A 23,102-nucleotide genomic window follows, 5' to 3' on the forward strand; every position below is an offset into this window, starting at 1 on the left:
TTCTAGGCTCCTCCGCCCCACTCCGCTTTCTGTTATTAAGCATCCTCCAAAATGAGAACGGCAGCATAAGCTTTTCCTGGCAATATTCCCAAAGGATGGTCCCTAGGCACCAAAGTGCATTGCGTACAGAGCCTGTGGCGGCTGGAGCAGCCAGTGGGCTGAGTAAGCATTTTGAACAGCGGCCTCTGTGGAGAGCAGAGCTCTGCAAAGTTACTGCTGGGCTAGGTTCATGGGGCCCTGCCCCTCCGCCATCCCCGCCACAGCATCACCGATGCAGATAATGGTCTGTTGGCCCAGGGCCCAATCCTGCTCCCACTGATGTCAGTGAGACCTTTGCCAGTGGCAGCAGGATGGGGCCATTAGTTAGCAACCCTGCCAGACACTGTATTCTTTGTGTGCGAAGGTCCCTGTGGGGTGGGAGTGGCAGAAACCCGAACCTTCCCACCAGGAACCCTCGTCCTCATTCCTGCCTGGGATGTAGGAAATCCTGAAGACACATGTTAGCATGTGGCAGGTTGTTTCGGTTTTTTAATTAAAAAAATAACACAGCAGGAAGCTTTTGAGACAGGGTTAGATGGATTCAAATCACAACCAAGGGACTATGTGGCTGTCCAAAAACCCCCTGGGCCTTGTCTCTAACAGGCTTTGAGAGCGTTAGTTGTTGGGGTGTTTCAAAAGCAGCCAGGAGCCAGGATTTCCCACACCTAAGTGAAAGCAATGATACAAACGAAGGGCATTTTGGTTGGCATTCTCCATCCGCCCCCTGGATTCCATCTGCCTTTGGGGAATGACAGCTGGGCTGTGCGTTGTGACACCAGAGCATCCAACTTAGATGGAAGGTTGCATTACTTGTATTGCGGTCCCACCTAGAGGCCCCAGCCAAGATCGGGATCGCATCGTGCCAGGTGTTGCAAGCAGCTCTGGCCGGAAAGAGCTTACACCCTAACTGACAAGGCAGACAAAGGGTGGGAGGAAGGACAGTTACTCTCCCCATTTCACAGGAGGAAGGACTGAGGCACAGACATGGTCACACCGGAAGCTGTGGCAGAGGCAGGATTTGAACCCAGATCTCCAGAATCCCAGGTTGGTGCCTTCACCACAAAACAACCCTCTCTCAACCATATTACTCAACCTTTGCCCAGTTGAGCACGTAAATGTACAGGTATGTCTAGAGTCAGGGAGTTGGCAGCTAAGCACCTGCTCTGCACACACGAAATCTGAGCGACCAATTGTGAGCCTACTGAAGTCAAAGGGACTACTGCTAGTGAGGATTAGGACATGGCACTGTGGGGTATGCTGTTGTGAACTGGAGCCAAAAACCTGTGTAATGTTTCTTACTGAACAAGTCCCTTTCCTGCTTGGAGCATTGGGACAAGCATAATACCCTTGTTCTCAGATCCTAATCCCTCTCAACTTTCTCCAGCTGCTGTTCCCTCTCTGGCAGATGGGAGGTGAGTCACTAGGGATGGTTTCAGCCAGCGAAGAGGTGGGGTGGACAGGGAATAGTTCCAGACAAGGGCCCAGCCTCCCAGCGATTCCCAGACTAGAGTCACCCACCAGGGCCCCCCTCACAGCCTCTTAGAGCAACCAGCGTCCAAGCAGGGCTCTCCAGGTTCAGCTCGAGATGCCAGGGGGGTGAAGGATGTGTGATGGAGCTCCAGGAGCTGTGTGGAGGAACAAGGTCTTTGCACAGATGGCCCTGATCCCCCAAGAGCTGCGTAGATCCCTGGGAATCTGCAGGTCCAGCCCCCTGCCACTCCAAACACATATTACACCAGGACTCTCAGATGACTCGCAGCTGCCCCCTTTTCTCTTTTACAAGACCATTTTCTTGGCCACATAGGAGAAAGCAACTCACTGCCTCTGGGCAGCGCTTATCTCATGTCAACACATTTGAGTTCTGAGCGAGGAAGCCGCTTATCTGTCTCACACTCAATTCTGCGCAAGGGCTAGTTTTGTTTTCAGTAACTAGTGACAACAGGCTGGTGTTTTTTCAATAGTCCTTAAGGCCAGATTATTTTTGGCACAAAAACATTTCTCCGTGTACTGGTTTCACTCCTCTCCTCCCTCCCCCCCAAATGCGCAGGGGAAGCCGTTCCCGATCCTAACATTGACTTTAGTTACAAGGGTACCCTCTTCTGGTGGATTCCTCTCACTGCCACTGCTGGGGTAACCTGCAACATCCACTCATTTCTATTCTTTATGCAAAAGCAGAATTTTTTTTTAAACACTCGCTGGGTTGTACTTTCAGTTTCAAGCTCACATCTGCCTCTGGCACAATTTGATTCAATTTATTTCCAGGTGGTTTTTTTTCTTTACCTCTAACAGATTCTGAGGAAGGGACTCTCAGGTAGGCTAGGCCATAAAAATGTAGGTCTGGTGAGAAAAAGAAAGGCAGGGGGCATGGAGGGGATGGAAGACTGAAGTGGGAGGTTGGGGATTGAGGTGGAAATTAAATGTCACAGTGGAAATATTTTACAATTTTTCTTTTTCAGTCCAAGATGTTTTTGTTTGGATGTGAACACTCCCACATTGTCTGGGAAACTGAAACAGCAACATCTTCAAAGCACTTTACAAACAGAATTATTTAGCATCACAGCACTCTTGTGAGAGGCACTCGGACAGATATAAAAGGAATGGATGTGCTGCAAGAACTAGCACTATCCAGATTAGAGGTAGGTATGTCTGATCAAGTATTACCCCTATTTTACGGCTGCCGAGAAGAAGGCAGAGGGGCAAGGTGACTTGTCCATGGCTACAGAGATAGGCATTGTCAGAGTGGTGATTACAACTCAAGAGGAATTCTTGGTATCTAATCATCGGTTCAAGCCCTCATCTGTCTCCTACGGCCTGTGCTCAGGGAATCTGGGTGGATCTAGTCTGCCGCACACTTCCTATGTGACCTGGGCAAGTTACTCAATCTCTCTGTGCCTCAGTTCCCCACTTGTAAATTGAAGATGATAACAATCTACCTCTGAGATAATTAATATCTATAAAGCACCTTGACAACCTCACACGAAAGCTGTGAAAGTACACGAAAGTACAAATGGGGCAGTCCCTATTTGTTCCAACGCTAGGGACCTTGGAGTGCTAAAAGCATCAGTCTCCAAAGCTTGAAATAAAGATCCAGACTCTTCAAGCCATGAGCTGTAACACACTCATCTCTGTGGATGGGGCACAAAGGGGGATGTGTAGCATGTACTGACTGGTGGGTGACACAAGTGTGAAGTACACAGAGCCTGATGGTGTGCGCTATGTTCAGTATTGAGGGTGTCCTCTACATGGGGCAGGCTAGTCAGCCGCCCCTGCCTCAGGAACTCACAGAGAACACCAAAGGCTAGACATTGCAGGAGGGGAGATGGGGGGGCCAGGACAGGAGTGTGCAGGCCAGGTAGATCTATGTGCACCATCACACAACTGGCCGTACAGCACTCACAACAGAAATGTGAGCTCTGTGCATGATGTACCTGCACAGCTGTACATGGGGAGAAGGTGACCAGCCCTCTGTGGAGAAAGAAGTGGTTCGGGACTATTTAGAAAAACTGGACGTGCACAAGTCCATGGGGCCGGATGCGCTGCATCCGAGGGTGCTAAAGGAGTTGGCGGATGAGATTGCAGAGCCATTAGCCATTATTTTTGAAAACTCATGGCGATCGGGGGAGGTCCCGGATGACTGGAAAAAGGCTAATGTAGTGCCCATCTTTAAAAAAGGGAAGAAGGAGGATCCGGGGAACTACAGGCCAGTCAGCCTCACCTCAGTCCCTGGAAAAATCATGGAGCAGGTCCTCAAGGAATCAATTATGAAACACTTAGAGGAGAGGAAAGTGATCAGGAACAGTCAGCATGGATTCACCAAGGGGAAGTCGTGCCTGACTAACCTAATTGCCTTCTATGATGAGATAACGGGCTCTGTGGATGAGGGGAAAGCAGTGGATGTGTTATTCCTTGACTTTAGCAAAGCTTTTGATACGGTCTCCCACAGTATTCTTGCTGCCAAGTTAAAGAAGTATGGGCTGGATGAATGCACTGTAAGGTGGATAGAAAGCTGGCTAGATCGTCGGGCTCAACGGGTAGTGATCAATGGCTCCATGTCTAGTTGGCAGCCAGTTTCAAGCGGAGTGCCCCAAGGGTCGGTCCTGGGGCCGGTTTTGTTTAATATCTTTATTAATGATCTGGAGGATGGTGTGGACTGCACTCTTAGCAAGTTTGCCGATGACACTAAACTAGGAGGCGTGGTAGATACACTGGAGGGTAGGGATCGGATACAGAGGGACCTAGACAAATTAGAGGATTGGGCCAAAAGAAACCTGATGAGGTTCAACAAGGACAAGTGCAGAGTCCTGCACTTAGGACGGAAGAATCCCATGCACAGCTACAGACTAGGGACCGAATGGCTAGGTAGCAGTTCTGCAGAAAAGGACCTAAGGGTCACAGTGGACGAGAAGCTGGATATGAGTCAACAGTGTGCTCTTGTTGCCAAGAAGGCTAACGGCATTTTGGGCTGTATAAGTAGGGGCATAGCCAGCAGATCGAGGGATGTGATCGTTCCCCTTTATTCGACATTGGTGAGGCCTCATCTGGAGTACTGTGTCCAGTTTTGGGCCCCACACTACAAGAAGGATGTGGAAAAATTGGAAAGAGTCCAGCGGAGGGCAACAAAAATGATTAGGGATCTGGAGTGCATGACTTATGAGGAGAGGCTGAGGGAACTGGGATTGTTTAGTCTCCAGAAGAGAAGAATGAGGGGGGATTTGATAGCAGCCTACAACTACCTGAAGGGGGGTTCCAAAGAGGATGGAACTCGGCTGTTCTCAATGGTGGCAGATGACAGAACAAGGAGCAATGGTCTCAAGTTGCAGTGGGGGAGGTCTAGGTTGGATATTAGGAAACACTATTTCACTAGGAGGGTGGTGAAGCACTGGAACGCGTTACCTAGGGAGGTGGTAGAGTCTCCTTCCTTGGAGGTTTTTAAGGCCCAGCTTGACAAAGCCCTGGCTGGGATGATTTAGTTGGGAATTGGTCCTGCTTTGAGCAGGGGGTTGGACTAGATGACCTCCTGAGGTCCCTTCCAACCCTGATATTCTATGATTCTATGATTCTATGATATACCTGCACCACTCAATTTGTGCTAGGGTTATTCTTTTAAGAGGCTCTTTTGTTCCCTAGGGACACGGTGCTTGATTCACCTTTCACACTGGCGTAACTCCATTCAAGGAAGTTACTTATTATTTTCCACCCTGTAAGGGAGAGGACAATCAAGCCTTCAGTTTACAACAGATACTGTAGCAACCTGAATGGAACATGGAGCGAGGAGCACAGGTTGCAAGAGGGAAGAGTTTGGAGGAGGCACCAGGAACAGAAGTCAGTCTGTGTGCAAAGGGCTGGAATGCTAGCGGCAATTGCAGCGCCTCTGTAATAGTTCCCTGAATAAAGTGCCAGTTTAGTTTTACAAGCATGGAGTCCTCTCTTGTTATTACCCAGCATGCAGTACACAAAACAGATAAAACAAATGGCAGATCATAGATGAAAGATCACGTATGAGGGTGCTCTGGAAAGGGCTGGGATATGGTATAAGCATGGTGAGACAATCCACAGAAGGCAGAGTAAATAGACCAGGAGACTGTTGGAAGGCTAGTAATGCAAGGTTACCCCCATCCAGCCTCTCTTATTCACATGAACTCTCTTATTTCTTTAGAAGTGCTGTGGGCATTTATTTCATTACAACTGGAATCACCAGTAGTAGAAGCGGATTATCTATAGCAGCATCCCTGCTTATGGGCAAATGGAAAACCCCATGTCCAGATGACTACCCCAGTTTTTCTGAATCCCCCCAGTACCTTCCTTAATTCAAAGGAGTCCTTACCTTGTAAATACAGGACTTTGCATTCAAGAAAAACAACTCGATGGTGGCATTATCCTTTAAATAAGATATGCTCTCAATGTAGAACCTGAAAAGGAAAGGGACAGAGAGATGAGCCACACAGAAAACTTACCATTAGATTTTGATTACATAAAAAATGTGATCAATAAAAACATGAGGACTAAGGAAGTTCCTTTGTTTATAATGAGGATTCTGTGGTTTGGTGAGAGATTTGTGTATCCTTTAAGACCTGATCATTCAGCAGAACTGTATGTATAAATCCTGACCATGCTGAAAGGAAAAGGATTGCCAAGTGCATTATTTTATTTCTGTGTTTGATTTATATCTATCTATATTTATACCTATCTAAACTTTCTCTGCAGTCTTGGTTGGTTCATCTTTTTTACTCCCTGCCCTAAGACACTGGGAAGCATTGCTGGGCGCTGTTAAGAAATGGCTGTATTCTAACCCAGAAGCGGTTGCAGTTTAGTAATGGGTGAAATGATTCCTGAATATACAGAGAAAACTTGTTTAGCCAAATCCTTACCGCTAATCCCCCCCCCCCCCAAAACACACTCAAACAGATTTTATTTGTAAAAACCTGCAAATCCACAGGTATTCGCTTTATATCCATGGACCATGTTTGCGGATCGCAGATTGGATACGGATACAAATTTTGTATCCGCGCAGGGCTCTATTTACTTGCCATAAATGGAATTCTTCTCTCTATTGTTTTGGGGCCTGAATTCTTACTACTGAAGTCCACAGAAGCTTTCCCATTGGTTTCAATGGGCACAGGATCTGGCCCTTAATAAGTTGTGTGAAATAAATGCAAGATGCAATTAAAACCCAAAGCTATTTTTGTATAACTATACTTGTACCATATGTGCTTCTAACATTACTATAGGGAGAGAAAAAATATATATACTCTGGATTCAAATAGTGATTAAAGCACATTCTGTATGTATTCTGTATTTTCACTGACAGGGAAAAAAATCAAATCATACTTCTGTCCACTCTGATTCATACTGATTTTTAAGTTGCAGTACAATTGCAGAAACAGCGCCCATCTAAACTACACTACAAACTGCACCAGAGGCAATTACAAGTGGGAAAGTGCCAGGGAAGTACTGTCTGTATAATGAGGATCTAGCAGAAAAAGAAAGACCCTTTAAAAATGCAGGTTAAAATTCCATGCTGGTTTAAGCTGGTCCAACTTCAGTGAAGTCTTAAAACCCGACCCTCCCAGCTGATCTATGCCTACGAGGAGCCCCACTGAAGTCCAGGGGGGCTACACACAAGGATCTGCCCATGGTAAATAGTTAGCAGGATTGGGGGCCTTAATTTGTAAGCTCTTTGCATGTGCTTATACAGTGCCACTCTAATCCAGAGTGGGGCTCTGACCTTGACTAGGGTGATGGGCACCACTGCAATATGCACATTCGGAAACAGTAATCCACAATCCCGAGTCTCCTCCGAAGACCCTTCAAAACTGTTTCTCTCTTGCCATATCATACAAACTGTGTTACACATTCAGCTATGTCCTGAAAAGGAACTGTGCAAAACAGGCACCTTCTCATTATGTCTGCTCTCTGCATGAATCTGAAGTCCCAGCTGCTGAAATCACTGACAAAATGATGGCTGTTGCTGGCGCCGGAGAGCCAATACTGCAATGGAATGGAGACTTAAATTCTACCCCACACATCACGGCTAAATGCTGACTGCGTGATCTTTCTTACTGGTGCTGAGGTAAGACGAGGGAAGGACTTGATTTTCAGATCCCAAGTGGAGTTTGTAGCACTGCCAGAGATCCTTGTTAGCGTGTTAGCTCAAAAAACAAGAACCTCCTGCTCAACGCTAGGGGTCAGTGTTGCATTTCTTGAAGCTGCAACGATGCTTTCTCGGTGGGCACATACAAACCCCTTTGCTGTGTAAAAGGGAGTCCCTGCCTAACTGAGAGCTCGCACAGGATACTTTAGATGCACAAAGAAAACCCAGTTCTCAAGTGACCTGCCTGGTGTAATGTATTCTGGGAAGGCGCCGGAGCAGACGTACCCCTCGATAATACAATACATGTGCACAGGGAAACTGCTGTTTTTATTGAAAAGAAAATAGGTCTGTGCAGAGAACTCATGTGCTCAGAATACCAGAACTGCAGCTCATTCCCTTGAATTCACAGCCAGCACTGGAACAAGTAGGGGGGTGGGGGAAGGCACTTTTATTTTTTTGTGCACACTGGTTATGAACCCTTCTTCCACCATCCATATTTCCAAATACACGGAAGGAGAATACACTTCGCAATGACCAAATCGCTCTGATGAAGCAGGGAGGAAGACTGGCCCTGTGGTTAAAGCACTGATCTAAAACTCAGGTGATCTGGTTCAATTCCTGACTCTGCCACAGGCTCTCTGTATGACCCCGAGCAACTCTCTTTCCCTCTGTGCTGTCGGTCCCAGTCTGTAGAACAGGGATTATATTACTTCTTTCCCCCAGCCCTTGTCTATTTAGATTGTAATCTCGTCTGGGCAGGGACTTTTACTATATCTTCACATATTCATCCGTTTTAAATCAGAAGGGACCATGCAGATCATCTAGTCGGACTTCCTGCATCACACAGGCCAAGAATATCACCCAGTATGACCCCAGTATCAAGCCCATAACTTCTAGCTGACCTTGAACATAGCTTTTAGAAACGCCTATTTTTTTGGATAGTGCCTAGCACAATCCGGCCCCCGTCTCAGTTGGGGATCTACATGCTACTGTAATACAATCAATAAATAATACTACATTAGACAGCTAATTCCAGTGTTTCCACTAGCCAGTAAGTGTTTCAAGGACAGTGTAGTTCCCCACTCTTAGAGCAGGTGGCATGAAATCTCCAAAGGGCTTCTGGGGAGGGGTTTGACTTCACAATCTACATGAAAAAGATCACATTAATTACAATCCTGTTTCTCTCTGTCCCCGTTCCCTTGTCACATACGGCACCAAATACATTTTCTAAGCATTAATTAAATGGACCAGTGAATATTGCACTGTGTAATGAACACAAAGAGCTTGTCTTGAGTACTACCTTTCAATGGCAGGAAGATTATAGTGAGTGATGTAATAGATATTGGAGGATTTCTGAATCCACCACATCTGAACTGTTTAAAATTTCAACAGCACTAAAATCTATTAGTTGGGAGTGCACGTCTGGCTCGGATCAGACCATGCTCATGTTAAATATTAGCAACTCGCTCTTAAACAGCAAAGCCTCAGACACGCCACGCAGTGATCAATGGCAATTCGTATCTCAACCAGCCAAAACACATTTCTGCTATAGTGTTTATTACAAGCAACTGTAGAAATCCCAGCTCTTCGGCTGATGGGAATTGGCATAGCTGCATGGACTTCACTGGAGTTATGCAGAGTTATAAGAGCTGAGGATGGGAAGATGGGACTGGGAGGGGGAGAAGACAGTCAAAGGCACGAATGGCAATTAGGCACCTAACTCCCATTGACTTTCAAGAGGAATTAGGTGCCTAACTGCCATTTGTGCCTTTGAAAATCTGCCCCCTGTTCCATTATCTCATCATTAAAGTGCCTGATTTTGCAAGGGGTTGAGTGCCTCCTGAGATAGCCCCACGTCCCCAGACTCCACTGCCTCTGATTATTTAGCTGATCCTTTTTGCAACCTTGTATAAAAACCCAATCCTGGGTGTGTGAGTTTCGTACGGCTCATGGTGCTTACTTGACAGCCCCGGTGGCTACAGCTCTATGTCCCTGAAGCAAGTACAGCGCAGGCAGCAAGCTTCCCATCCAAGGAGCCTCAGCACCTGCAGGGAAAATCTCTAGGATTGAGAGGGCAATTCTGCCCTCGTGGCCCACCTAATTCGGGGCCTTTTGGGCAAAATAGACACTTGACATCACAGAATCCATGTTGGGTTTGACGAACAATCAGCAAAAGGTTCTATCAGCTCAAACTAGCAGCTGTCTAGTTCATCTGAATGCATGAATTATTCCTAGTGTTTGAGATCGGTGTCTATAACACGATCTGTATTTCTTTACTAGCAGTTTAGGTAGAATTGCCGGACGGTAATAATGCATTGCCATGGTATGTGTCCAGGATCTAAATTCAAATATGCAGGAACTTAACTGGGCATGAGCACACACATTATTTAATATGTGTGTGACTCCGTTTGCCCAAAGGTAGCGTGTGTTTAATAATAACACTTCCCTCCTTCTCCTGATTGTTGTGAAGCTTAACTCATGCTTATGCACAGAGGTGGTCAAAAAAGGTTTATGGAATGAAACTTGGCTTTTTGGACAAAAGTGGGATGGATTTTTCCTTTTTTAGTCAACGTTTTTCATTTGCAAGAAAATTTGAAAAGAATTTTTTTGGAAAACGATTGAATAGTTTTCAAACACTTTCAAAAGTACTCTGTCCGCTTCGGTGGGGAAAAATAACCCACTTACTTTTTTACTTCTTTCCTCCCTTTTTATATTCTTTAATCGGGGGAGGCGGGGGAAGGGGGGAAGAGAAATACAGTTGGAGAAAGAGTGCATTCCATTCCCCACTGAAGCAAACAAACAAAAAATTAAGAAAACTGAAACAAAAAAATCTTGTGAAAAGTTCCAAACAAAAGAACATATTTTTTAGTTTCTTTCTAACCTATATACTTCCCTTCTTTCCATCAGCTCTATTGTGCAGTACATTCCGCTCCTAGGATGGAAGGCACTGGACAAGGGCAAAACACGCCCTGCTGGCCTGAAAAATCTATAAACATTTCTATTCTCAGTGGGATGCAGTGCAAAGCTCTCAAAGAAGAAGAGATGCTCAGGTTTATCAACAAAGCAATGGATAAAATTGGATACAGTGTCCACTTCCCTGAATGGGGAGAGCTACCCATTTGCAGAGCTTTGGATCTGGCCTGTAGTTTCCCTGCCATGTCATTTAAAACCTCAGTGGATAATATATAGAGAACGGGACGATTTGCTCTCTGCAAAAATAAATGATATGTATGTGCACATCAGATGGAGATGCTGTTACACCCAGCATCTTGTGGTAAATGATTATCTTAGATAGCTCGGGCTGCTGGGCTGCTTTTATGTTCAAACCCCATGTGTTAATGTTCATGGACGCACACTTTAAGCACTGACATTTAAAGCATGCCATGTTCCTTGGGAGGGAAAAATGACCCTGCTGCAGATCTGCTAAGTAATCAGACAGAAACAAATATGAAAATCCCAAGCAGTGAGAGCCCCTTCCATCTCCCCTCTCCGGCGGAACCCTCGCGTCAATTTTAACACTGAACGCCTCCCTCCTTTGAAGGCTGGGAAAGTGGGGCTCCACCCCCGCACTTGGTGCTGTTCTCATTCCATCCCAGATACCAGGGATCAAAGCTAATGATGGGCAATTTACTAGGTGGGAGATGGGGCTCGGGAAGAGGGAGCCTTGTCTGCTTTCATTTCGTCACATGGTGGCTGCAACATTTAGTTTTCCTCTGAAGGTGAATGCAATCCTACTAAGAGAGAAATTTGAGCCTAGAAAGCCGGGGCTATTATTTGACCAGAGCTAACATGTTTTTTCCCTCCCTAGCCTCTTCCTGTATCACATGCTATCAAGCCACTGCACATTTTCCATACTTACACCATTTCTGGAGCACTGACAAGAATGCATCTAGCGGCTGGGGCAGACCGTGCTGGGAACTGGGAGTCTTGGGTCTCAGCTTTGTTACTGATGTGCGGGGTGGCTTGGGAAGATCTCTTAATCTCTCTGTGCCACAGTTTAACCGTCTGTAAAATGGGGAGATTAATACGAACTGACTGGCAGGGGCCTACTTCACAGGGGCAGCGTGAGATCTGATTACTTAGGGCCAGACACCCTTCGGAACTGCATGTTGAGGGGGATCTACATAGTCCTGATCCAAAAGCCACTGAAGTCAATGGAACGACCCCCATTGGCTTCAGTGAGCCATATCCACATCTTCCCCTCACCCTATGGAAGTGTGTGTGTGGGGAGGGTGGGGTGGTCAGCCACCTCAGGGGCAGCATTCGCCCCATAGCCTTCCATGGGGCCAGGGGAAGGGGTTCTTTGGGCCCAGAAACCACAATGGAAGGGGATGGTCTGGGAGGAAGGAACAGGTGGGCCAAGTACCTGTATGGGGGCATGTGCATTGTTCCTTCCAGCACCCACTGGTGAGAGGAGTGGAAAGTTAGATATAGCCTCAGGCTGCATATTTCCCAATGGAGCCTCCTCCCAGTTGGGGGACCCCCCTTAAAGGAGCAGGGCTGCTCTGATAGAGATGATGAGATGTTGTAAAAGCTACAGTTCCATGGGCAGGCGAGAAGGGAGGAATTAGGAGGTGTTTCAGGCAGGTGCTCATTCCACTACAATATTTAGGTGTGATATCAAGCAGCCTGTGCATAGGCGCTGACTCTAGTGAGTCCCCCAGCTGTGCAGGGCGTAGACCTGCCAGAATCACCTGATGAAAAATGACTAAGCAGCACAAAGTAGCGAGGTGTGTTCTGGCCAGAGGGGGTTGTCCCTGAAAGGCATCCTGGAGCCCTGACTCTGCACCTGACTCTGGTGCTGGGGAGTCCCCACAGGCACAGACACGTTGGTGGAGGGAGCGATTGGCTGAGCAGGTACTGAGGACTAGAAGGCAGGGCTAGTGCAAATGATCACCTCCTTCATCTCCTCTCCAGCGGCCAATTTACAACAGAATCCAAGTGGAAAAGGAGGGTCTGAATGGGAATTTCCCATGCTGTGTCTTAAACTCCATGGCTCATTGTTTGACTTCCAAGTCAGGTAGTCTTAGTTCTTCCACCAACAGAGACTTCCCAACCACAGAGATACCTGAGAGGGTGCCTTGTACTTCATAACACCACTGCTTTGCACATATGGAGAACTTTTCATCTGAAGCTCTCAAAGCATTTTAGAAGTTTAATCACTTAAACTTCAGAACATCCCTTTGATGTAATTCATGTATCCATTTTACAGATGGGCACACTGACCAGAGATCTTTCGGGTGAAATCCTGGTCCCACTGAAGCAATGTCAGCTTTGCCATTTATCTCAATGCGGTCACGGTTTCACCCTTTGAAGCTGATCTGGTTTAGAGCTCAGAATGTCTGGTTTCTATTCCTAGCTGTTACTGACTCATGGGATCAGTGTTTCCAGTGCCTTGCACCTCGTGTAACATGCCTTGAATGAAACACTCTCAAATAAGTTCTACCCACTTGCTTATACGGGTGGTAGCACTACACACCCACTCTGTACAGATATAACTGAACACGGGGTAGGGCAGTGGAGGTGGAGACTGTGTGATTTTGACCAACTCAAAGTCTCTGTATTAATGCATTAGCTTACGTATTAATTTAGATAAAACAATAGGTACAAATCTCATACTGACAGCTTGCCCATCTCTTGTTTTTGTATAGTGCCTCTCACTACAAGTGGGCATTCACCCACGAAAGCTTATGCTCCAATACATCTGTTAGTCTTAGGCTAGGTGTACACTACCCGCCTGAATCGGCGGGTAGAAATCGACCTCTCGGGGATCGATTTATCGCGTCCCAACGGGACGCGACAATCGATCCCCGAATCGACGCTCTTACTCCACCAGCGAAGGTGGGAGTAAGTGCCGTCGACGGGAAGCCGCAGAGGTCGATTTTGCCACCGTCCCTACAGCGGGGTAAGTCGGCTGCGATACGTTGAATTCAGCTACGCTATTCGCGTAGCTGAATTTGCGTATCTTAAATCGACCCCCCCCTGTAGTGAAGACGTAGCCTTAAAGGTGCCACAGGACTCTCTGTTGCTTTTTACATTAACTAAGAGCTTCATAAACGCCACACAATCTTGCCAACACTTGAAACTTCAAAATGTGGCTTACAGGATTGGGTTTTTACATTACTTTTTTTTGCTGAAAGATTCACTGTAAAGGAAAAAGTGAAAACTACGTATCCCTTTTTCTAAACACGGCCCACTTATACAAATGTATTCCCAGTTTAGCAAAAAGCAGAAATTACATTATGGGACTCTAGAGTGAAACTGCTTGTAAGATATGTGTTTAATGGATGGCTATGCCCAGAACACAGAAATGTGTGTTAAGTAGCAGAGTCTCCATTAGTTCCTTTGCTCAAGCAAAGGTCAGTCCTCACACAAGTAAATCTTCTGGACGGAAGTTTCTCAAGCCTTAAAACAGACTCAGAGGAGTGGCGCTTTCCCACAGGCCATTTATTACACCTTCCCCATGGTGACTAAAACGTGGGGCCATCCTGGGAAGGCAGTGATAAATTGCAGGGTCTTTTTGCTTTCAACAAGATGCAAACAAAGTCTGAGTTACTGTATTTATACACTGTGGCTAGACAAGCTATGTATTCACTCGTGTGAGCGCCAAGCTTTTTCCCTTAGCACAGACAGGCCTGGTGCACACTGTACAAAGAACCCTGGTTACATGCAGCTGTGGAAAATCTGGTTTACGGCACAGCTTAGCCAGCCTTTGTGGAAGAGGCAGGTCCAGTCATGGGGAACCTGGGTTGGCAGCTAGGTTGGACCTGGTCATGAATACAGGTTTAACAAAGTTTTATTGTTCCTGTTATTTATATAGCATCATAGCTGTGCATGGTATTGTACAGACATAACGAGACATGGGGGTAGAGTCTATTCTCCCCCCCCCCCCCCCCCGCCATGCCCCACCGACCTGAGCAGAAACTGGCTACAGGTCTGGTGCTGTGGATTCCCCATAGGCACAGAGCTGATTAAGCTGGCTCCAACGCCTTAGTGCCCACAGCTCCAGGTGCAGATGGGATGTTGGGGTGTATTGGGGCAGAGAGGGGGTGACCCCACAGCTCCCAGCACAGGGAGGGGGAATGCCTCCTGTGCCTAGTCTGGTGGCTGGTCCCTTAGGGACCTTGCCTGCTGGTGTCAAACATTCCCTTTGTCCTGTCTATTTAGACTGTAAGCAATCTGGGGCAGGGACTGGATCTTCCTTTGTGTATGGCCAGAGCCTAGCACAAGGGGGCCTCTTGGTTGCACTGCAATACGTACAACGGCAGGTGAAGAGTATCTGCTGAGTTTCCATTAAAATACAATGGGAAAGCACTGTTCCCTGGATTGTGAAACGGACTTATTTTGATTGCCCCATTTTAACCAATATCTCATATTAGCCTTTTGGCCCCGATCTCTGTGAATGCTGCTTCTATCCCACCTCAGTGGGCATAAGAGAGAGAGACAGGCCCTGAGGGGAGAAGGAACTTCTGGCAATGCAATGGAATGAGGCATTGCACTATAAACCGTCCGCTCTCACCTAAACATCGGTTTCCTGCCTCCCTTTCTCCAGCCTTACAGCCTGGTCCAGAAATGTATTCGGTGGCTATCAACGCTAATCCCCCTCCCCTCACCCAAAAAAGGGAAAACCTCTGAATGTTACATTCAATTCTTTCCCGTGGCAAACACCTTAGATGGACAAATGGAACCCATTACATGGGAGATGAATAAATTGCTCTGGTTAATTTAGTGCGGTTATATTCACATCTCTATATTCACAACACAGCAGGCTGCGGTCAGCACCACCCCCAATCTAATTTCTCAAAGACAAGAGAAAGCCAGCAGAAGTGAACGACACACATAACAATGATGCGTTGTGATCGCTGCGTAAGTGACTCAAGCAAGGTTGAGGACTCAGAGCCCCAGGGAACAATGTCCCATACTTATCCTCTAGCCGGCACTAGGAGCGATGGGGCGTTTCGGCAACAAGAGGAAAGGTCTATCTAGCCCCATGGACATTGCATTCATTAGCAGTTCATTCTCACCCTTCTGCAGTGACAGCCACACCCTGATGGTTTTGATTTTTTTAATATCAGCCCTTTCCTAATGGTGGAATATTGTTTTAAACACTGGATTTGGCAAAGACTGAAAAACTAAAGCAGCTCTGGATATTTACCCTGATGCCAGACATTCATGGCCAGCCATCCATGCAAGCCCTCAGTGTTGACTGGCAAAGCCACTATTAGTACTGGTGGAGCTAACCTGTGCTTGAAACCAGCATAAGCAGCACAAGTATAAACAGCATCTTATAGTGGTCTGTCCTGTGTACACTAGGGGTCACCCCGGGGCAGCTACACTGAGCCACCAATGGCTGGAGTCAGGGCAAATCTCCAGTGTGGACAGAGTACAAGGTAAAGCTAAATTACAGACAGCAACACATCTAAACCTTGTGCTATGGATTTCATTGAGGCATCTTACCATACACTCAAAGCCATTTTGTTCTACAATAGCCCTAGTTACACAGGGGTGCAACCCTCACTTGCTATGTCTAGGGTTTCTGACCTCCCTTCCCATGCTGAGTTAACCCAGCTGGTAACAATCAACCTACATTGCAGGCTTCATCTGAAATGGACATTCCTTTGGGGGACCACAACTCTGCCATAGATACGAGCTATTGGCTTCCATGGGGCTGGAGTGTTACTGATTCCTTCGCAGCACCCCAGGTCCTTCCGCAGCAGCAGCACATGCCACAGGATGAATATTCTGATTTAGCCTAGCTACTTGTGCAGAGAATGATTAATGGCTGCAGCGCAACGAGCGGAGATACCCCTGGGATGGGTATCCTCACCAAAGGGACGTTGCACCGGAGAAAGGAATGAGTTCTACTGACTGTTTCTTCATGTCAATTAATAAAACTGAAATGAATCTCCAAAAGATAAACCATTCACACACTATCTATTCCCTGCTCACATATTCCCTGACTAGGAATTACTAACCTCCCATGACATCCAAACCATTCTTTCAGGCTGGGGATTGCAAATCAAGGCAAAATTCACTTTCTAATGGTCCACTTATCTGGGTCCTCTCTCACCCAGAATACGGTGACCTACTCATCTCCAGGGACCCCATCTCTGTATTCTTCCTCCTGCATCTCCAAGTGAGACCACAGTGCTGCTACATCTTCCTTTCCCTCTGCTTAGATCACATCACCCCCTACACTCTTTGAATCCCTCACTGTGTCTTGCCTCTTAATGCCCTCACCTGTCTGATGTTGCGGTCTCTCCTAAACTTAGCTTCACGGCTTCTGACATGCTGCTCTCTGCGTGTGGTACAGTTTCTCTGTCCTCATCTGCCAACCTCCGGCTCTCAAATACCTCCCTAAAATCTACCTCTGCAACCAATCCCTCCTGCCTCTTTCTCCTTATCAATCCTCTCCATACATTCCCTATCCTGGATCTTTGTCCTACATCTCGTTTTTTCTGCCTTATTTGCATTGTGAGGCACTTTGGGGCCGGGAAAGGGTTTTACCTGTTTGTAAAACACCGTGTGGACTTATGATGCTCTATACATGCATATTAACACACAGCACCATAACATAATATTGCACAGTGATAGCATAGGGCAGTTCGCATCTGACCAACCAGTTCGCCCTCTCAGTGCACCTCCCATTCAAAACCTTACCGAGAAGTACTGTATAAAAACCTAAGATAGAGAGAGACACTGACTTCAGTGGGAGTCGCCTAAGTGGGTCTGAGGACAAAATTGGGCCCTTGGGAACAAATACTACCATGACTAACCCCTGTGCTGCCCCACTGATTTCCACAGGGAGGCACGTCAGAGCACAAAATCCTGAAGTTCTTATTCAGCGTTTGCTGAGGCAAAATTCCCAATTTCTTCAGTGGGATTTTTGCCAAGTAAGAACTTCTGAATTTGGGCCTATAGTAATACTCTTGAAAGTTGTAGTATTGGACCATTATTACCAACTATCGCTATGTATCTTTATTAGATTTTCTACAGGAATTCATTTGTGCATTTACGGTGAGCACTTTTATAGAAATGGCCCAACTGACTGATTTAGTTCTAAACAGAGGTGGCTCTGCATATAGCTGGGGTTTATGGATCTGGGCCCATCTCTAGTTCTAAACAGCCAAAGCTGCCACATGTAAAGTAACTTACAAACATAAAAGCCATCAGAACTTCTCTTGAACCACTGGCATTCATAGCCTTAATCGGACCTAGCACAGTTCTAACATTGAACCTGCAACTTCAGATATCAAAGACACAGAACAAACTCTGCCTTCTCTCCTCTTTCCCTGTAATCAAAGTTTCATAAATGGTAGTGAGTGCATTGAAAAGACAACTTAAGGGTTAAGTTTCCCCACGATTCCCCACACTGCCAGGTAAATTGATGCAAGTGCTCCTGGTGAGGACGCGCACCTCCGATTCAAGGAGTGTAGTGTGGACGTATAAAACCGATTTAATTACTGCAGTGGCTGTATGGTGGCATAACTTAGGTTGACTTAATTTTGTAGTGTAGACTGACTTTCCCTTAACATACAAAAGATATAGGGCCTGATTTCCCCTCACACTGGATTTCCCCCTGTGTAACTCCACTGACTACAATGGGGTTACTCCTAATTGACACTGGTGTGAACAAAAGAAGAATGACACCCAGATCAAAAAGCGCCTCAGTAAACTATTACTGTTATTTTTACATGCATCTTTGTAGAGCCTTATGAAAAGCAAAACAAGAACAGAAAGGCCCACTTTGTTGACCTCTAGGAAATGTGTCATTTTAATTGTGTGTCATGGGGCCTGCTGGCAATCACACACTTACCTGACACAGAAGTACAAAACAACTGGTCCTGACTTTTTGGGGAAGTCATGTTCTAGCACTCTACGGTCCAGCTGAAGCCAGTTTAAATGTCCCCTGACAAGAGAAGAAAAGAGGTACTTAGTTACATTAGCAACAAGAGACTGCTTGCTACTTATTGTAATGAGGGCTGAGGTGTTAAAACACACACACACACACACACACACACACACACACACTGTAATGCATGCTATTTGCCTTAGGCTATATTGTACAATATTTGAGAAACCCACATGAAATGTTCAGAGAAAAGAGGTGATACCATCTTGGCAACATTTCAGTCTAAATATTTAACACATAAAGTTCAATCTGTCAGGGTGAAAGCTGGTAGCACGGAACAAGAGCACAAATGACCCAGAAGATAAGAACTTCACCTTTTATTACAGTGCCCCTGGTGTGGCGCCATAATTAAAAGTCTGTCAGGATTTCCATTAAAAATCCTTATTGCTAGGAGTTTGTACAATGCCAGTCATATTTCACTCACGGCTAAACCCAGCCATACAAAGTCTCAGACATTTTATTTGTCACCCCGTTCGCTTGGAATAGCCTCTCAATAATGCCTGCCAAGCTCTTCTTTTTCCTCCTTCAAAGAGCTCCTGAAACACACAGCTGTTCCATGGAGCATCCTAGCTCCAATTACCACTGCTCTACAGCCAAAATGCTTCTGAAATAAATGTAGTCAAACTTTACTAATTCTGGGTCACTGAGAACGAAAATGATGCTTAAAATTGTTGATTGGCTCTAGTTTTCAAGATATGCTATTGGGTCAGTATATACGACCCTTGACTTGGGAATGGCGGAGGATAAGTGAGTTATAAAGGGAAGGGATCTCAATTTAAACCAGAAAAGACTAAAATACATCTTGGACTGGATCTATGAATAAATCTATGACTGGGTTTGGACAGTACTTGCTTTTTAGGCAAAACAATGAATGATGCAATCTGAAGCTTGTATTGCGTCATACATGATATGAATTGCATCATGTTATTCCTAGAAGTCACGGATGATGCAATCATAACGAAGCTTACATCACTCTGCTGAACAAATTGCCCTATATCAGCTCTAGAAATCATACAGTGTCGTGCTCTCTTATTTGTCAGTGTTTGATTTTGCAAAGGGACACATTTCTGTTTAGCCAAAGTGAGCAGAGATGCCTCGTACTTGTGTGAACAGTGCAGATAACTTCTGCTATGTTTGTGGTGAAGTGACATTTGCATCACAAAAGCGCAGTATAACCACTATGGTTAAGAAAGCCTATCCCCTTTATTTTGGCTGCAAAATTGGAGATCAGGACAAGAGGTGGGCCCCACACATATGCTGCAACACTTGTGCAACAAATCTTCGCCAGTGGTTGAACAGGAAAAGGAAATCTATGCCTTTTGCAGTGCCAATGATTTGGAGAGAGCCAACAGATCATACCAGCAATTGTTACTTCTGCATGGTGCCTCCAGTTGGGAAAGGTGTGTCAAAGAAGAAAAAGTGGACTGTGCATTATCCAAACATTCCATCAGCTATACGCCCAGTACCCCACGGAGAAGGACTGCCAGTTCCTGATGCACCAGAATCATTCTCACTTGAGTCAGACGAGGAAGAGGAAGAGGATGAAACTTCTGGTCCTGAACCATCAATGTCACAGGACCCACATTTTCTCCCATCCTCCTCCTCTGAACCACACCTCATAACACAAGGTGAACTGAATGACCTTAAGAGTAAGGCAGAGCTGTTGGGCTCCAGACTACAGCAGTGGAATCTCCTGGCAGGTGATGTTAGGGTTTCCATGTTCCGTGACCGTCAAAAGGATCTTGTCCCATTCTTCTTCATGGAAGGTGATCTTGTAGCCTGCAACAACATCGATGGTGTGATGGCAGCCCTCAACATCGTTCACGATCCAGATGAGTGGAGACTGTTCATTGATACATCTAAGACGAGTCTTAAAGCTGTTTTACTGCATAATGGCAATGTTTTGCCATCAATTCCAATTGGTCATGCAGTCCATATGAAGGAAACCTATGACAACATGAAACAACTTTTGAGGTGCATAAACTATGACCAACATCAGTGGCAGCTTTGTGGCGATTTGAAGGTTGTTGCTCTCTTGCTTGGTCTGCAGACTGGATACACAAAGTACTGCTGTTTTCTCTGTGAATGGGATAGTCGTGCAAGGATTCCCACTACATCAAGAAAGATTGGCCACTCCGACAGTCATTGGAACCTGGGAGGAAAAGTGTTCAGCATCCACCACTTGTTGAATCAAGGAAGATTTTGTTACCACCCTTACACATCAAGCTGGGTCTGATGAAGAACTTTGTCAAGGCCATTGACAAAACACAAGCAGCTTTCAAGTACCTCCGTGGAAAATTTCCAAGGTTAAGTGAAGCTAAGATAAAGGAAGGTGTCTTTGTTGGGCCTCAGATTCGTGAACTTCTTCGAGATGATGCATTTGACCATGCACTGCGTGGCAAGGAAAAGACGGCATGGAAAGCCTTCCAGTTAGTGGCAATAAATTTTCTCGGAAACAACAAGGCAGACAACTACAGGTTGTTGGTGGAAAACCTCCTCAAGGCATACAAAAGCCTTGGTTGCAACATGTCACTAAAGATACATTTTTTGCACTCTCATCTAGATTTTTTTCCACCGAACTGCGGAGCAGTGAGCGACGAGCACGGCGAGCGATTTCACCAGGACATTGCAACAATGGAGAAACGCTGTCAGGACAAATGGAGCCCATCAATGCTTGCAGACTATTGCTGGACAGTGACAAGAGATGCTCCATTTAATGAATACAAGAGACAAGCCAAGAAGCGCCGAGCAGACACTGAATAGGACTAAACTATGTACAGAATAGTTTTTTGCCTTTTGTTTCATAATAAATTTTATTTATATAACCCTTTTGCTGATTTTTAAAGTGTTACATAAACAGGACAGGTGAAATATTATCATGTAAAGCAACCATAAACACATGAAAAGACCTAGGTTTACAATTTATGATTAAAACTCTACTATCTACAAAATATACATAGACATAAAATGTAAAAACTTAAATATCTTAGAAACAGTATCCAATCAGTTGTTTTAATTGTCATATTTGAATTCAGCACATCAAAATACATAATAAATAGCACATTTTATCTCTGAAGCAGACGACTTCTCAAAAATTGTAGACCAGTGTTACCACATGCTGCTCGCTTTTGTCTGGATGGTACCTGCCTCTATTGTTTTCTCCTCTAATTTATCCATTTGTGCCTTTATGTAACGAGCTTTCCTGGGCTGGAGTACTGTTCTTTGTCACGTTCTACACATTGTGAAGTGCCGTGTACACGTACAGTGTTATAGAAAAATCATTATTTATATGACAGTGCCACCCAAATGAGAGCAAGGCCTCACCGAGTTAGACACTGCACAAACACATAAGACGAAATGCTGGCCCCAATGACGTCAATGAGCCCTGATTTCAACTGTAGGAATTTTGCTATTGATTTCAGTGGGGCTAGGATTTCACTTCTGGTGAGAAAGCGTCCCTGCCCTGAAGAACTTACAGACAAGAAGAAAGAGAGATGCAGTGACTTGTCCAAGATCACACACCAAGTCATCAATAGAACTAGGAACAGAGCCCAGGTCTCCTGAATCCCAGGCCACTGCTCAGGCCACTGAACCACGGGGTCTCTCAGTACTAATGATTCTTCACAATACCAGTTGCATTTTACAGCTCGGAGCAGCAGACACAGAGGGCCAGATTTATAAAAGTATTTAGGCACCCAAAGATACAGATCAGCACCCAGTTGGATTTACAAAGCACCTAAGGAGGTTAGGTATCAGAGGGGTAGCCGTGTTAGTCTGGATCTGCAAAAAGCAACAGAGGGTCCTGTGGCACCTTTAAGACTAAGACGAAGTGGGCATTCACCCACGAAAGCTTATGCTCCAATACATCTGTTAGTCTTAAAGGTGCCACAGGACCCTCTGTTGCTCTAAGGAGCTTAGGCACTTAACTCCTAGTGAAGTCCACTGCACTAACCTTCCTTGGTATGAAATATAGAAAATCACTGCTGTAGACTATAGCAATGAAAGAGGAGCCATGGAGGTCATTTGGGTCAATGATTTCACCTCTTCAAAGTCCAGAAATGGGTAGTTACAATCCATGAGGAACTAAAGCAATTACAGTCTTTTTGTGCCAATTTCCCTAGAGTTCTACCATTGCTCTCTCTGCCTGTCTCAACTAGGGACAGTCTCTGAATTCTGTGAGGTTCACTTTTCTGAACTTTCCCTCTCAAAATATTTTATTTTGACCTGCAAACCCAGTTCAAGTTCCCAAAGCTTTCTCTGCCTGTGATTTCAGCCTGTGTGTTCTTTCAAAGTTTGTTCAATTTTTAAACAATGTTTTCCCCCCCCAGCTAATGGAAGCTTGTGCGGGGTGTTAGGAATTGAAACACCTACCCAGCCCCCGACTAGCACAAGTGCCCTATATACAGTGTAAACACTATGGCCAAGATTTTCAAAAGTGACTAGTAATTTTGTTTGCCCAGCTCAAGAGCCCTTAAAGAGGCCTGATTTTCAGAGGGCGGGAGTCAACACCTTCTGAAAAATCAGGCCCCTTTAAGGTGTCTCAAGTTAGGCACCCAAAGC

The 23,102-nt window shown here is 45.6% G+C and overlaps 1 protein-coding gene across 2 annotated transcripts in view; it reads right to left on the bottom strand.

The window, feature by feature from the left end:
• Positions 1 to 23,102, bottom strand: part of FRMD4A (FERM domain containing 4A) — a 266,873-nt gene that overhangs the window by 108,325 nt on the left and 135,446 nt on the right. For both annotated transcript variants that reach the window (XM_026648647.1, XM_026648648.2), the window contains exons 4-5: positions 18,447 to 18,539; positions 5,864 to 5,948 (exon numbers count right to left, since the gene is read on the bottom strand). In XM_026648647.1, coding sequence (XP_026504432.1) covers positions 5,864 to 5,948; positions 18,447 to 18,539 — 178 coding nt within the window. The remainder of the gene's footprint in view (positions 1 to 5,863; positions 5,949 to 18,446; positions 18,540 to 23,102) is intronic.

The sequence above is a fragment of the Terrapene carolina genome, unplaced genomic scaffold, assembly GCF_002925995.2.
Source record: "Terrapene carolina triunguis isolate 2854851 unplaced genomic scaffold, T_m_triunguis-2.0 Scaffold68, whole genome shotgun sequence".
Taxonomy (NCBI): Eukaryota; Metazoa; Chordata; order Testudines; family Emydidae; genus Terrapene; species Terrapene triunguis.